At 34.0% G+C, this 18,425-nt stretch overlaps 1 protein-coding gene across 1 annotated transcript in view; it reads right to left on the bottom strand.

The window, feature by feature from the left end:
• The window catches only part of STXBP5L (syntaxin binding protein 5 like), a 285,098-nt gene extending 267,935 nt beyond the window's left edge, over positions 1-17,163 (bottom strand). The window contains 2 exon segments of the mRNA XM_032480092.1: positions 15,724-15,920; positions 17,026-17,163. Coding sequence (XP_032335983.1) covers positions 15,724-15,912 — 189 coding nt within the window. The 5' untranslated portion in view covers positions 15,913-15,920; positions 17,026-17,163.
• Positions 17,164-18,425: the final 1,262 nt, after the last annotated feature.

The following is an 18,425-nucleotide window of genomic DNA, read 5'->3' as shown; positions in this document are numbered from 1 at the left end:
CCCAAAATACTTGGATATTAAACAATATACTTCTGAATAATACATTGGTCAAAGAAGAAATCCTAAGAGAAATTTAAAAAGTATTGAAAAGAAATTTTAAAATCCTTCAAGACAATTTAGTATCAAAAATTATTCTTAATCTGGAAACAGAAGCGGGATATAATTTGGCAAAAACAACAGAGAAAGCAAAAAGAAAGGCTGAACAAAGAAAGATGAAAAACCTAGGGAAAGAAATCAATCATGAAAAAAAAAAAGCAACAGTTCATTAGAACTAATGGGCAGAGAGAATTAAAGGCACAGAAAAAATACCTCAAAATTTTTTTGTAGTGTGAAGTTACAAGGAGAAAGTTGTTTGGTGGTTCTAGCACACTACTACCATTCCTTTAAAAGTAATCCTTTTATTGGATTAAGGGGACTAAAAACCTTGGCCCACAGACTTGATGTTAAGTTAGTTTTGCTGCTAGTTCCCCAATAGTCTTTAATCCTGATTCCTTGAAATCAATCTGTGTATTTGGATTCTTATTTAGTATCACAGTTCTCTTGCATCACTCTTTCCTCTACTCTTCCAAGTTCACTAGCTTTCATTTTGAATCTTAATCTCTACCTATGTCACACTAACGCAAGCAAATAAAAGCTTTAGACAAATTAATTGCTTTCTGTGACTATGTCTTACGCACCTCCTTGCCTGAATCTCCACCAGACTCAGTGAGTTAAGTTTCTGAGCATGATTCATGCAACAGCCTGGTCATTCTGTTCCCAAATACAATGCTCTCCTCAAAATATATATTTGCTAAGGATATTATTTTACCTCATATAATTTTCTTTTATCAAATAATCTATGTTTGCCAGTATAGAAGTGACTAAAAAGAAAGGATTAGAAAAATAGAAGTAAGACTATTCCAGCATTGTAAAATATCTGCAGTGATGCAGGCCAGATAATTTCTCTTCTGGAACTTAGTTAAAATAACTGGTTTAGCTGATGTCACACACATAGTTCAGGAGAAAAATCAGAGTATTATAGGCAGCTTACTTCACTCAGACTAATACAGACACAACAGTGCTTACTATATATTCTCCTAGCTATACAAAAATACTAGATATGGTGGGTTTAACTCTCAGAAAAGCATGAGTTACTTCAAATCTTCTATTTACCTGTTGGAATTTAAAAATGGCTGCCTGCCAGGGAGTATTTCATGAAGGAAATAAAATCTACATTATCTTCTCAAAATAGGGAAGAAAAGAAAATGTAAATAAGTGGAGAATAGTAAAAATGAAAAGAAAACAAGAAATTGTTATACTTATTTAGGATAGTTGTTTTCCAGTACTCTATTTCAAGTATATAATTATACTAAACAATAGTTGTCCAATAACTATATAACAAATTCAAATCAACCAATATGGATTGTTGGCTGCCAAAAGAAACATTTCTCTTATCTAGGTATTGAACCAAGCCTGATAGCAACATTTTATAGCAACTTTAGCTACAAAACCTACTTTAAAAGTAATAAATTGCTAAAAGAGAAAAAAAGCAGCCTCTAATAGCTGTTAGCTGCAGCTTGCCTGGCACTAACAGCTATGCCACAGTGTTCTCATGTTGAACATGAACAATTCCAGAGAAAACCAACATCAAACAAGGCCACTCTCTGAAGCAAGAAACAACAAAATCACTGCAGAATCATGTATGGGTACTGATAAATAAAACATTGCACAAACTACACTAACGATTAAACGTTCCCCTCATTTAGTTAACATAAGCAACTGCTGCTTCTTTATCAATTACGGCTTTGGCCCCATGACATTCCTCTTGCCTCCTGGATGAAAATTCTTAGGATATCAAATGATAGAAATGTCCCCAACTTTCTGACAACACTCAATTCATGCTTCTCCCAACTTTGGTAAAATCACCTAACACAAGCCCAGATCCTGTAACAAGCCCTTCCTAAAATCTTACTGAGATAGTTAATGGTATGCTAAAACTGATTGGTTATTTGGAGAAAAAAATTATTTTAGAGTCCCACTATATAACCAAATTCTGACTGGATAAAAAAGTTAAATTATAAAAGATCAAAACACTAGAAAAAAACAGAAATAAATATTTAACCAAAACTCTGAATTTTAGAGGCATTCTCTTCCTTTGGAGATAAACAAATTAATCAATAGATTTGGCCATACAAAAAATATAGATAAATAAATAAATATTATATATAAACAAAAATCATGAACAAGCGAAAATGAACTGAACTAGGGAATATTTTCACAAAAATATAGCAGACGAAAGATTAATATATTTAATGTATAAAAATGTTAGACAAACTAATAGAAAATTACTAACAATCAACAGATAAGAGAGTAAAAGATACGAAAAAACAATTCATGAAAGAAGAAACTCAACTGGTTAATAAATATATGGGCAATTATCAAGGAAATTAAATAATCAAAAAATATAAATTAAAATTACATAAATTCTATTTTTTTTCATCTACTGAATTAGAAAATATATTTTTTAATATCTAAAGCTGGTGACTGTATCATTAAACTGGCAGTTATATATTACTAAAGTGAGTTTAAATTGATGAATCCTTTTGGGAAGTAATTCAGCAAGACATATAATCCAACTATTTTACCTCTAAAAATATAGTCTGGGGAAATAATACTAAATATGCTGAAGGCTTAACACTCACAGACATTCATAACAGCATTATTAAAAGAATGGAAAAAATTAAAACAGCCTCCATTTCCACTAATAACCAAAGTGCATCCCCTAAATGGACTGTTATAAAGCCATTAAGCTTATGTTAAGAAAAAACTTAGACTATGAAAACGAATATATGTATCTATATGTATGACTGGAACATTGTGCTGCACACCAGAAATTGACACATTGTAACTGACAGTACTTCAATTAAAAAAATTTTAAATATAAAAGTATTAAAATTAAAAAAAAAAACTCATCACAACATGAAATAAAACATTTATGTTTAATGATAAGCAAAAAAGTCCTAGGGTGTAGAATTCTATATAAGATCAATAACACATACCAAAATACAACTGAGATTGAACATATAGTACAATATATAACACTGAACAAGGTATGCCAACAGAACTCTGTCCCACAAACTCTGCAGCAATCAGCCCAGGAAACCGAACTACAATCCCTGCAGCAACCATTCCAGGAAGCCAAACCACAACCTCTGAAGCTATTATCCCAGAACATTAGGGCTTGGTCAATGACTGTCAGGTTCCTTAATTTTTGGTAGGCCCCTCCTCCATCACACTTCAACCTCAGTACTAATGAGAAAGCCAAATATGACTCCCAAACCAGTCATAAAGATGCCCCACTTATAGTCAGTCTGCCTACAGCTTCCCATTCCAACAACCTCCAATAAGAGCATACCTGACAATATCTTGTAGTAACACAGTTAAAAAAAATATGAAAAGGAATATATGTATGTTCCTATATGACATATTGTGCTGTTCACCAGAAGTTGACACAACATTGTAAACTGACTATATACTTCAATAAAAATATACTTTAAAAAAAAAAAACCTAAGGGAAAAATAAAGAAATAGGTAGATTAAAAAAAAAAAAAACAGAGCATACCTGAAGCCTAAGCTTTTTTTCACTATAAAGCTTCCCCCACTCCCTTGCTGGCCTTTGAGTCTTTGCCAAATGCAAGCAATGGTGGCTGACTCCCTTACTATAACAAACTTTGAAAAAGCAGCCTCTGTTCTCATTTGGGTGGTCATTTATTTTCACATAACAAAAAATTAAACATAAAAAATACTGAAATAAAATGTACCCTCCCAAATCACTAATCATTACCTGTACCTGAGGATTCAAAGTATGAATTTGAATAATTTGGGAGTGTTTTTCTCTCTACTCTGCTGTATTTTGTTACAAGCATGTTTATATTTATAATGGAAATGTAACTTTTCATAAAAATACCTGATGGACTATTACTCAGCAATAAAAAAGAGACAAATTTCTGATACATTCAACAACAAAGACAAATCTCAAAAACACTATGTTACATGAAAGAAGACACACAGACAATATATATATATATATGGTATGATTCTATTTATATGAAGTCCAAAAACAGGCAAAACTAAGCTATGGTGATAAAAGTAAAAAATGTGTTGCCCCTGGAAAGAAGTGGAAGTTGGAAACTGACTGGAAAGGGGCAGGAAGAAATTTTAAGAAAATTTAAGATATCCTATATCATATTTTGACTGATGTTTACATAAGTACATATAGCTATGAAAACTCACTGAACTGAGCACTTAAAATCTATGAATTTTAGTATGTGTAAATTATATCTCAAGTTCTTCCTTCCCTGCTTTTTCCTATGTTGCTTTCAGCTGTCAACTCTCAAGTGTTCAGCTCTTAGCACCCTAATCTCTCAAAATTTATCTTTAACTCTAAGTTTTTTAAACCTATAGCTCTCCTCAGAATAAAATACATGAGCGTGTGAAAAATGTTTAATTTAAATAAAAATTTTATGGTAAATGTATGTATGATAAAAGTAATAAATGCTTTGTATGAAGACAGAAATTAGGTTATCAAATAGCATAATTTGAAGATAATTCTATGAGGATTATGCTGAGCAGATCAAGATTAAACACCTTTTAATCCTTTTAAGAGGCAATGAATAAAAAAAAGAATCTATGACTTAAAAGAGTTATTTTGATATGTTAATAGTCCCAATGAGAGTATTAGACTCATTAGGAGAATGAAAATTGTGACAAAATAAATATATTTTAAACATTTTCCAGGTTTTTTTCATTTTAGAATAAAAGAGCTTTTAGCCGAGAGAATAGAAATAGAAAATAAAGTAAGCAAAGGACGAAGAGCAAAACAGCAAATACACTAAAAATGATGCAAAAACACTAGAAATACAAACAGGAGGGAAGAAGCAAAGATTTTAAGCCATTTTTAAAATTTCATTAAAAAAAGAATAAAAGAGGAAGTTTCATAAAAGTTACAAAAAATAAAGTATACATGATGCAAATCATTAATCACACAAAAATATAAATGGTTCATATAGTGTGAGATGGCCTTGCCAACTCATTCCAAAAAAAAAAATGGCCCAGCTAAAAAGTGCCTAATATAGACTTATACATAAAATAGGCCTTCAATAAATAAGTACATAATAAATAATGTACATAATAAGTAAATGAAATCACCTAATGCCTAGGGTAATACCTAATATCTGTGTCAAAAGAAAAGAGTACTGAATATTGATCAGTTTGAAATATATAGAAATTCTAATCACTATGTTGTGTTACAGGAACTAACGTAATGTTTAGGTCAGTTATACTTCAAAAACAAACAAACAAACTCATAGAAAAAGAGATCAGATTTGTGGTTACTAGAGGCAGAGGGTATGGTGTGAAGTTGGTTGGGAGGAACTGGATGAAGGCAGTCAAAAGGTACAAACTTCTGACTATAAGATAAATAAGTACTAGGGATGCAAAGTACAACATGATAAATACAATTTAACACTGCTGTGTTATATACGAAAGTTGTTAGGAGAGTAAATTCTAAGAGTTGTCATCACAAGAAAACAAATTTTTTCTCTCTCTCTTTAATTTTGTAATTATATGAGATGATGGACGTTCACTACACTTACTGTAATAATCACTTAATGATGTATGTAAATCAAATTATTATCCGTACATCTTAAACTTATACAGGGCTATATATCAATTATACCTCAATAACATCAAAATAAAAAAGAGTATTGAACATTACCTCAAATAACAAAGGAATTCTGGCTAAGATGAAACTGGAAAAATCAAAGAAATCTCTTACTGCCTTCCAATTCAGTTCTTCAAGTATATTTAGCCTATTAATCTGAATCTTGGATATCCTATAACTTAGAAGAAATCTAAGTTAATAGACTTGACCAATCCACTTTTAGCTTCTTGCTATATAAGTATTGTTTAGTGAGTCCTTGCAAATGTTTGATTTTTTTTCATCTTTTAGTTAAGAGATATGTGCAACTGTATCCCATACTATTCCTCCAGTAACCTATTTCATAGATAAAAGTTAATACCATTGAGTACAACCTAAAGAATCTACTCCACTCTTATTATTCACTATTATATATCCTATGTCTTCTCTGTTTTCCTCTTTTCTAATATTCTCAGGGCAATCGACTCCACAGTGGCAACATAAAGTAGGAATAGCTCAGGCTGACTTAAAATATTACTTTTCCAATTCCTTAAAAGATGTAACCATCTCTAGAAATAACTTTTAAGTCTACTTTTCATCTTGTAGTACACTGTACAGCTCACCTAGTTCCTCATATCTAGTCCTCCAGTTCAGAAAGGAATCAGAGTTCTGTTTCCAACAACACACACAAAAGCACAAGATAGCTGATCTTAAAACAAACAAACTCTATGACATTCTACAAACTGAACTAAAAAATAAGCTCGTCAGGTGAAAATGAAAAGTGGACTTAGTTTTGATCCTAATCCAAACAATTCAATTATAAAATGATACTATTGGATAATTAAAGAAATTTAAACATTAACTGCATATTAGATTATATAAAGAACTTTTGTTAATGTTTTTAGGTGTGACAATGGTTTGGGGTTTATATTTTTAAAAGGAGGGGGGAAGTCTTCATCTGATCTATGAAATTTTGACATATAAAATGGTATAATGTCTGGGATTTGCATTAAAATAACGAAATGGGAGATGAAGACTTCCAAAGTTAATAATTGTTGAAGCTGGGAGTTAATACTATCGTCTCTGTTCTTGTTATTTTGTTTTCCATAAAATAACTGAAGAAAAAAAAAAAAAGACAGGAGGAAGTAATGAGCATCTTTGTGACAGGCAGAATAATGGTTCCCCAAAGAACCTGTGAATATATTAGGTTATATGGCAAGGGGAAATTAAGGGTTGCAGATGGAATGAAGGTTGCTAATCAGTGGACCTTGAGATGGGGAAATTATCTTGAATTATCCTGGTGGGCCCAATGTTATACAATCGTCTTTAAATATAGAAGAAGAAAGCAGGAAAATTAGAGTCAAAGTGATACAATGTGAGCAAGATTCAACTGATCACTGTTGGCTTTGAAGACAGGAGGGGGCCACAATCAAGGAATTGTGAGTAGCCTATAAAAGCTGGAAAAGGAAAGTAAACACTTTCCTAGAGCCTCCGGAAAGGAATGCAGTCCTATAAAGCCTGGATTTTAGCCCAGTGACACCCATTTCATACTTCTAACCTCCTGAACTGCAAGATAATAAATTTATGTTGTTTTAAGCCACTAAGTTTTTGGTAATTTATTACAGCAGAATTAGGAAACTAATATAATCTTCTAGTAGAATCACTTATCATTATTTACCTGAAAGGAGATAAAGCACAGAGTTTACTGAGAATTCAAATGAAATATGTATTCTCCTCAAGTAAAGAAAAAATTCCAAAACAAATACCCTTACTATTTTAAGGGGCAAATCATACCTCTACTCCCCACCCTACCCTTCCCTTTCTGGTAGCCTCATTTTCTCTTCTGTGGGTCAACTGCATTCCCCCTCCTACGATATACCAAAATGCTATCAGAATCTACCACCTCTGCTACATTTCCAACAATTTTCTCTTATATGAAATCAATTTACACACCTAGTACAGATTCTATCCATTCTATCCATTCTATTCTCTATTATAGTGTGACTTTAATTCCATCCATTATCTTACTGAAAATATTTTTACCCTAATCAACTTCCTCTTGGCCTAATTCAGTTGTTTTTTGGTATTTCTGGTTTGTTTGCTTGTTTTTCATTTGTTTTGTTTTCTCCATCTTTTATCTCTCTGCAGTGCTGAGATACTCTTGAATTTCTTTCTTAATATTCTTTCCAAAGAAAGTTTCAGATTATCTGCCTCTACTCTTGAGTTTTCCTCGTATCATTCTGCTCAGTTCTCCTATGCCTCCATTGCTAGCTTTACATTTTCCATCTACTTAAATGTTTACAAACTGTAAGCATTTCCTCCAGATTTAATCTAACTTCTTAATTTACTGTACTGCTAATTTTCAAATTTTTTTGGTTTGCAGATATATAAACAGGTTTTTAGTCAATTTACAATGAACAAATTAGACTGAACATTAAGCAATGCAATCAACTTTCTTGACAACCCAATTTTATTGTGTTCATTTAGGTAAAGTACTAGATTTCTAACATGACTGAAATCTATAAGGTGATTAACAGAGCAGAAAACCTGAAAAAACATAACTGTTTTCTCTAGCTACCCTACTTTTTAAATCCAGGTATTAAACCTACATCTAAAACCACCATTATTTATAATGAAATGTACATATCTCAATATGATGCTGTTTTTATGATACATTCAATTCAAGAGATACTTACTGGATATATATAATCCAATTATAAGATACAACTAAAATTGAAATATTAAATACTATATTTTTAATTAAAATTCATTATATTGATTATATATCATCATTGTATTCAAAATCATTCTCTACACCACCTATAATGATTGGTAATTTGGGGACTCCAATAGAACTAAAATCATACTCTTCTAATATCCTACATAAGTCCAGAAAATATAAGTGATTTTACTGATAAATCAACAAAAACACATAATTTCACTCTTACTATAGTCAGTTGGCTAGGAATGGTTTATGTCCTAATCATTTTTTTAACTCTGTATAATAAATACATTCTGAACAATAAACTTGTCAAAATATCTTCTTGTTGTATTCCTTCAGTGACTATGAATGCTCCCCTTAACTAAGCCTCTTCATAGGTATTACAGTAGGCCTATTATGTACTTTTTGGAGGTGTTGTTCTATTCTTTACAACCACCTTCTATAAATCCTTTAAATATGATTTTTTTGCTTTCTAAAAATGTAATCACTGATTTTCTACTAGTCCTCACAAATAACTTTTAGCTTTACTTAGAAAATTAGAAATGATTCCCCAGTATACTTAATACATATTTTTAAATAAACACATTTGTGTTTAACATACATTAAAAGATTATCTTTTAAATATTAACAAAATTAAGAAAAATTATATTCTTTTTTTAAATGAAAAAGATAAGAACTGTCATTATAACTAAAATCTTTTATAAAGAACATTATTTTGACAATTAAGTAGGAACAAAAAAAAAACCTAATTCTCTCTTATGGTAAAAAAAAACCCTCAATTTAAAAGCTTAAAACAGGGTTTCTACTTGAAACCTTTAATGGAGATAGTCAAAGTTACTGCTATTAAACTAATATGTAAATGGGTCATAGAACTATAATGCAGGAAATCAATATGATCATTTTATCATTAAAAGTAAACAACAGAACTTAACCCTATGATTTCTCACAGGTACATTTTCAAGGGAAGGCAGAAGGGGTCTGCATAAATGCACTAAAATTCAAGAAATAGGAATTTGGTTTAATCACTAGATCACTAGCAATAACCCAACAGATAAACAAACTAGAAATCATGTAAGATTTTAAATTAGTTCTATACTGAGACATACACAAAGCATGACAGCACTGTTTGTTTTTAAAAACGTAAGAACTGCCATACTAAGTGAGACCAACAACCCAATTTGTTGACAATATACTAGGACCAAAGGACCTTTTGTGAGAAAACATAATTGTTATCTATGGTAACCTAAAAATTTTGTAAACTTACTTCCCACAAACCTATACTCCCTTACTTGAGCCTGAATCTGCACCCTTATGCTCTTAGGATAAGCAAAGTAGAAAGTCTGGAGTACTGAAAAACTTGGCTTTGTTTTTTTTAGTTCTTAAAAATTTATTATAATTCTTTTTGGTTCTTAAACTTGTTCACATTTCAATCCTACCTAATCCTAAGGTAGTTTAATTCTTCTGGTTTGCCTCCATTACTATTCTTAAAGATGTCTATCCTCTACTGTCCATTTTGGTGACAAGAGCATGAAGTCTTTGTCAGACACTTTAACCATAATAAGTTATCCTGCAGTGTCAACTGTACTCTCTTCAATTCTATCAGTTTGTAAATATAGAATGAGACAAGTCTACACATCTCAGGGATTCTTGTATAGTTCTTTTAATGAATGAAAGTTGCAGAAATGTGGAACTGTGATCATTGACTTGTGCCAATCTCAGTTACAGAACTTCCCAAGTAAAATGATATGAAATTAGAAGAATTATGGAGATGATGAAAAGCCTGGAGAAGGGATATCTAGGCAATTAATCTTTCAGCTTTCCAGGGTCCTAGACAGCCCAACTCTCCACAGTACATGACTATGTTTCTGATCTTACACCTATTTAGTTGGGAAGATCTGATATTATGTTTGGTATAAAGATCATGATTACAAATCCATTTCCCTGTGGAAGTTAAACTAGTTATCTACATGTTGACTCTGACACCATGACTATTTATAAAAACAGCTTATAAATGTTGATGAATAGTGAGTTGCCTAATTTAAGAGTTTATTCAAAACTTTAGGAATTATGCCATCTGGTTCTGGTGATATATTTATTTTTGTCTATTTTGTTAATTAGGTCTAGAACATCCCATGTGTTTGTCACTGTCAATCTAATACTTCTGAATTGTTCCCCTATAAAGATCATTTGGAAACAAGAACGTTCCTAGTATCTTCCTCATAAAAACTGAAATAAATTTAATTGAATTTTTCTACAATGTTTTCCATATCTTTCTGAAAAGTACATAACATGTTCCTAAAGTTGTGCCACTCCTTCATTCAATGGTTTCCTTGTGTTTATGTAATATAAAATGTATTTAATAAAAGCCTTTCCCAAAAGGATGTTCAAAATGACATCTACTTTGCTCTTAACACATCACTCTATCAGATTCCTTGCTCTTACTCATTCATTCTTTCAACAAATATTTGCCTTCTATGTGGCAGGCTCTGTTCTATGAATTAGTGAAACAGTTGTAAACAAAATAAACCTCTGCCCTCAAGGAGTTACATTATAATAGGAGAAGCAAACAACAAGCAAATAACAGGTAATTGTACTGTGTTATCAATAAAAAATAATCAGGATAAGGGTAGAGAGTAAACAGGATGACCAGAGGTCAATGAAGATCTGAGAAGTTAAGAGTTGAACTAAGAACTGACTGATGCAAATGGAACAATATAATTATTTGGGGGGGAGGTGTTCCATGTAAAGGAAACAGCAAATGCAAAAAGCCCTGAGCCAGGAATAAAGCCTGAGAAATAGTAAAAAAGCTAATGTAGCTGGTTCAGAGTAAGTAACAGAAAGAATAGTTGAAAATTATGTCTTGTCAGGGGCCAGATCATTTAGAGCTTTTAAAGACAAAATAGGACTTTTGATTTTAAGACAAATGAAAAGCCACTGAAGAGTTCTGAGCAGGAATGACATGATATGATTTAAATTTTAAAAGGATTCTTTTACCTATTATGAGATGGGGATCATGGCAAAGCCCGCGTGAAAGCAGGGAAAACACTTGGAAGGCTGTAAAATAGTCCAAGCAAGAGATGTGGTGGAAGAGACATGGTCAGATTTGGGATGTAGTTTTAAGGGAGAGGTAACAGAATAGTCTTTATCATCTCAAAGTCTCTAGGTTTCCTGAGGAATTGATCATGTTCCCTTTTCTAATGAATAAGAAAAATGAAGCAGAAAAAGTACTGGATTTGAAAATCAAAGACCAGAGTGTTAAACTTAGCTATGTCTCTTACCAACTTGGAGATATAGGGATACCACTTAAATTCTCTGGCCTCAGATATCTCAGTAAAACCAAAATGCTAACACTTTCCTTGACTTCTTTATAGTACTGTTATGAAGGTCAAATGGTATATCTTACAGATGAAGCTCATTTTAATTTAACCAACTTACTAGATGAACAATAACTCTCCATTCTCTTCATAAAACATAGATTGATACTAATGGTTCATTAAATGCTTAAAACTAGGAAATTCTCTAGCTAGAATACTCATACTCTCCTGCTCCCAGACTAATTAGGTATGGGCCAGTTAACTACAGGGATGAACATAAAATATATCTAGAAAATACATACACACACATATATACATATGTTCATCCATACTTTGTATATGTCTGTATATATATATATCTATTCATTGAGATTATACACACATGGGTATAAATTGTCAGGTGTTACATATCATCTAGAATTTACTTGTTTGTTGAAATATGTTTTTATTTATAGGAGAGATGTATTTGAAGAACTATTACAACATATAAAAACTACATGAAGTCTTAAGTTCCACTTATACAGTGATAAATATATGTATACGTGTGTGTGCGTGTGTGTGTGTATATCTCATCTGATACTTAAGTTTCCTCCAAAAGCATATAAGTCCTTATTCTACTTTAAACAAACTAAAACTGAAGATTGTAGATAATGAATTTGGGATGGTTTGTGGATTAGAAGTCCACACAGAACTCCAATCAGAGAACCAATACTCAATAAAAGAAATCTGTCATTTATCAAAAGATTTGTAAATTGATGTAGAGTTGTATTTTCAGTTAAAATCAAATGCTTAAATAAAAAAGAAAACAATGGAAAATGCCACATGACATCATTTAGATGAGGAACCTAAAAAAATAATAATAAGGACACAAATGAACTACTTATTATTTATAACTTAGATGACTGATTTCTTGAATATGTGTAAGCACATTTGACTGTCCTTTATGATTGGATTACCACATTCTATTGATTCTTATTTTGTAGTTGGCTTTATTCCTTTGTTAACCATGTAAGTTTAAAAAGCTAAAGCTCTAATTTTTGCTTAGAAACAATGATCAGTACATATATGTAAACTAAAAAAAAGTGCAGTATATTGTATATATGTATTTACATGTAATATAATGTATATGTGCAGTCGAACTGTAATAATTCCACCTAAAACTAAAAAAGGAAGAAAAAACATTAAAAAATAAAATGCTTAAGATATAGCATTATTAATGAATTTATGCTTTAATCTCTTCAACTAACCAACCACCTATGTATATGCTACTTTATTGATAAAGTATATCAAGTACCAACTATACTGGTTCTCAATACTGACTAACTGTATATCAGACTCTCCTGTGGGGCTGAATAATTGATTATAATTTATTTTTTAAATGTATGCCAATAAAGTACCATATTTATTTGTTTTAATAGATGTTATTTACTGTGGTTTCACATAATATTTTTGTTTGTAGATCACCACTGCTCTAGGGAAACCAACAGAATTTTTAGCAGGAAAAATGACATAATTAACATTATAATTTAGAAATAATCATCATTGTAACAAAATGAATTAGAACAGTGTAAAACAAGAGGTGACAAGATCAGTTAGGAAGTGATTTCAAGAGACCAAGCAAGAAAATATGACAGAATGAACAAGTACTGGAGATGGTGAAAAGGGAATAAATTGTAGAAATACTAAGGAAATAGAATACATAGGACTTGATGACTGATCAAATAATAGAGAGGAAAACGGTTTTCAAAAGAGCACATTCTACACTTATACTTTAATTTTGGCCATGTTGAAAAGGTAGAAGTACTCAGAAGATACCAACTGCTTAGTACTCAGATTAGAATGTTCTTTGTATATTTAATCAGTGATTCCAAATGAATTCCCCACTTTAGTAACAGTTTTAATTTTGAAATTTCCTTAATCCATCTTAACATATTTTATTACATCCAGATAACCTAAAGTCATACAACCACTTTTTAAAATTAACTATATTCCTATCCAAAAATGTCATAGTACTTTCCCCATTAAGATTTCAGTATTATTATCAGTGTTTAGCTCAAATAGCTATCTATCCATATAATTTCTTTATAAATTGTTATCTAATATTTTATAACCCACTAGTTATAGTCATTCCACCAAGAACAAGGTGATTTTAAAACTTTAACAATAATATAAACATACATTTCATTGCCTTTTCCAACTTCTACACTGCCTTCACCTAATTTGTCTTATTGATCTTCCCAACAACCCTCTTAGGTAAGAAGAAATACTTATTACCATACTACAGATGAGAAAATCAAGTCTCAAGGCAGATAAATGGCTTGCCGAAGACTATAGGGCTAGAAAGTGGTAGAGCATTAAATAAATATAAATTTTCTGATTCTTAGGCCAGTGTTTTTCCTACCATAGTTTTGAAGTAGTACATATTTAACTTCTGCCACTTTGCATGACTTTTTGTCTGAATAAATAGAAAGGAGATTATATACCCCATTTTCCTCTGTTGCATTCACCCATTTCCCCTGAAATGTTTTACTTAATACCTTCTCTACCAGCTTTATAAACTCAACAGACCCATGCCATTCTGTTTCAGAAATTTATCTTTTCTATATCAATTTTACCTCTACTAAAACTCTCCTGCATCACTATGACATTCATGAACTGAGAGAATTTGGAAATCTTTTCAGAGTCTTGGAATGGTAATACTAATACGTCAAAGATTACAGAATTAGGGCATAATTCCCCTGCTGAGCAGTTCAAATTTGACCTCCAGGACACATTTGCCTCATGACCACTATTAAGCTCCTCCCTAATTTGACAAAATATCTATTATTTCAAAGTGAGGACAAAATTGTATATACCTTTGTATACAAAATTGTATTGTATATAGACTTCACAGGGTAGATTAGAATCAAATCTGTATATCTAACCTAATTCTAAATAAACTTGCTTTTATGTAAACTAATATATAATATTTTAATAATTATAGATTTAATGTTTTTATAACCCTACTGGGAACAGAAACTAAGGCAAAAATTGAAACTTTCCCTTTATACATAATTTGTTTACTATAAAAATAATTTTAATTTCAAAAAATTTGTGTTGAAATATTAAAAATTAAACAATTTCTATAATTTTAAAAATTTACTATTTCTTCTCATGTATTAAAATACAATTATAAAACAATATCTGCATCATATGAACAACTTGTTAACTTTTTCATTGCACATGACATTCCTAGACTACCCCCCAAAAAAGGACAATAAAAATTATAAATCACTTTGTGTCAGAAAATAGAACAGTATCTCTCTATATTAACATAATGCTTGTTTGGTAAATTCTCATCTCCCCCCATCAGAATATCTATTTTTAGTTATTTATTAGAAGTTCAACACTACAGTATAATTACCTAAAATGTTTCCTCACTAAACCAGAATATAGGCTGTTTTTGAGTTCTTACAAGTGTTACAAGTTCTTAACTATTAAGCCCATTTGGCATTTGCTTGTTTGTTTATTAAGAATTTAAGAATCCAGGGGTATTTTTATTCAGAATTTTAAACAATATCATTAGGTCTTTAAAAATGAATATATTTACCTAGCTATTACCTACTTAATTCTAGCAACATCTTAATACCTTTAATCATTTTATACTGAATAATGAAATAAAATTAATTTCTCTGAATGACAGTACAGGATTAACCAGAATGATGATTTTCTCCTTCCATTTACTACTCATACATAAATATTACAATAAAAAGTCCACAATTGGGCCTTAATATTATCTTGAAGATTCTACTTCTTATGTTTGCTTATTCCCCTCTAAACTATCATTGTTTTTTAAGTTGATGCTGACGTTGATGCCTAGAATAGCTCTATTAATTCAAACTGACCTACTCACAGAATTCTCTGCACCAGATTGATACTGGCATCTCAACAATTTCCAGAACCTAATGTGTGTATTTCCTCACAGCAGCAAAATAAAGAAATAATAAGTTTTAAGCCAATTCAAAACTTACCTTACAAATCTGGAAATAGTCTGAAGTCAAGGTTTCCTGAATCTCCTCTCTGAGAACCCCTGCAGTCCCTCCTGGATGCACGGAACCACTTCCAGCCCCACTACCACTGTTACTGCCACTGCTGCTACCACTGCCAGGGGAGGAGGCAGTTAAGCCATCCAAAACTTTCCGAAAATTAAACTTCTTCATTTCAAAAACTGTTGAGAAATTCAAAGGAAAGGGTGACTTAAACACAGAGAATTGTACGAGGGCAAAAGTGTTTAGTTTTTCATCAGTCATGGCAGTAGCCAGTCCCCATTTTACGAGCATTGGCTTTAAATGATTTTAAAAAAAAAAAGCCTTCAGTTTATCAAATTTTAATTCTAAAAAGCATATCCTTCAAAAATAAAAATTTAAAGACAACTCCGAGAGCAACAATATTTCCTCCTCATACATCAATTTTTTAAGGGCTTTATCCCCAGCTGTAGCTACGCTTTATCAACACCCCGGTAAAAATAAAAGGCAGTGTCATCATCGTCATTAGCATTATATCATCGTTATTATACAATCAAACCAGGGGCCAAGAGACCAAGACTCTCTCTCTTAAAGGCGGGCTTTCCTCCTAAAGGCTGAGCTCACAGTATCTTATTTTCAGAAAAATGATGGGAAGTGGGGGGGAAAGCTGGTATTTACTCTGCCACCACCTTCTGGGCTCTCCCCCATCATCTTCAACGCTCCCTTTTTCTCAGTAGGAAATGCAGGGAGGCCTTTTTCCATTCCCCACAAGGAACAGCCCGGACCCCAAAGCAACTGCGGGTGACCCAACGCAACAGCCGACGGGAAAGGCGAGCGGCGTCGCCGGCTGCCTTGGCTTCTCCCTCCTCCTCCCCTTCCTTCCCCGCGTCTCTGCCCCCCCCTCCTCCCCTCCCACCCAAACCTCCCGCCCGGCTCTGCCTGCAGCTGCCAGCACGCTCGCCCGCCGGTCCGCTCTCCCCGCAGCACGGCGGGGGACATGAGGCAGAGGTGGCGACGGTTGCGGCCGAGTCCCGCTTCAGCCTGCTGGGCGAGCAGAGCCGCCGCTCCGGCGGTCACTCGCCGGGCTAAGCGCCTAGACGAGGGGCTCTCGCCCTTGGGCGCGCGAACACACAAACACCCTCACACAGACATTCGCGCGCCCATCCGAAGGACACACAAAACACCCTCACGGAGACGTTCGCGCGCGAGCGCTCACGCGCACAAACACACACAGGTGTGAGGGAGCCGCGGCTGGACGGCGGCGTCGGCGTCCCAGAGGGATGACTATCTGACTCTCGACTTAGGCACCTTCCTCAGCCGCCACGAGCCGCCTGCCAGCCCGGAAAACAGAGGGTGCGGAAGGACGCGGGCTCGCAGGCGTCGGTCCCGCCCGGCTCCAGCCGCTTCTCCAGTCCCTCTGGTCGCGGCGCCCGGCGCTCTCCGAGGTCCTAACGGAGCAGGCAACCTCCACCGCAGGCTCCGCCCTCCCGCCGTGGGAGGCAAGCCCCGCCCCCGAGCCACCCCCTCGCTCCGCGAAAGGAGCGGAGAGCTCTGGGACGTCAAAGGGCGGGAGTAGCCTCGGCTCCAATCCTAGGCTCCAAAAGGCCAAGTTCCGAGGTCGCGAGGCGCGGAAGAAATTTAGGGATAGGTCGAAGGAAGAGCCAATGAAAGGGGGAGGGGAAAATTTAGAAAGGTAGGTAAAGTCTTTGATTGACAGCGGTATTGGCCAGTATGCCGGGGGGCCGTGCTTTGGGGGCTGTAATTGGCGCTACCTGTTGAAGGACGCAAGTGTGAGTCAATAGAATGCCACGAAGCGTACGAACTTGGGCGCCTTGAGTCCGAGGCTGCAGGAAGGTTTTCTCTAGGTTTGACTCTGGCAATATTGTGAACTGGTCAAGTGTTTTGCAGTTTATCACCTCTGAGCCTCTCCCCGCTCACCAGGTGCATCCACGGGTTCCTCTCACTGCTGTGCTACTTGCATAATTGTTTAACGAGTCACTTCTGCCATACGGAATTGTATTCCAATGAAGTTTTGGAATATATAACCTTACAGTTCCTAAGGAATGATTCGATCACCTTATTTTCTCTACGTAGACTTGCCCCTTCTCCCCATTTTCACATATACAAAGATTTTTTTTTTGAGAAACATTTCTCTCACTTAGTAAACCGTGTCAAGAATATACTTTAAGCTTTTTCTGTGAGTCACAATAATCATTTTGAAAGATGCACTATTTGGTGCAGGATTGAAAAAAATAGCATCAGGATGGAAAGATGTCGTCCTCAGCCCTGACTTACTACTGAATTAGGGGAGTTTGGGGACCTCGATTTCTTAATCTGTGAAAATGAGGGCAGCTCAGGTTCCTAGACTTCAATCTGGGCAATGCAAGACAGCTAGTTAGTAATCATCCCATATATTCTTACATTTAAGAGATCTTCTAGGATAACCTCTTCTTTTTCTTTCTTTTCTTTTTTTGGGGGGTACACGGAGGGGTGGGGAGGATGAGGGATAAAAAGGGAGACCTGAAAGAAAAATGAGTTGCCCAAAGTCACATAGCACAGAAATGGCAGAGATGGAAAATAGAGCCCAGTTTTTTTGGATCCTCAGCTCAATGCTCATCTCTTTTCTTATTTTTTATTTTTTCAGTACTATTTTACTCCTTTGGAGACCTCCCAAAGACCCCCCAATTCTGCCTGGTAGTATCCCATTG

This window comes from Camelus ferus, chromosome 1 (assembly GCF_009834535.1).
Source record: "Camelus ferus isolate YT-003-E chromosome 1, BCGSAC_Cfer_1.0, whole genome shotgun sequence".
NCBI lineage: Eukaryota > Metazoa > Chordata > Mammalia > Artiodactyla > Camelidae > Camelus > Camelus ferus.
This window is presented reverse-complemented; position numbering and strand designations above follow the sequence as displayed.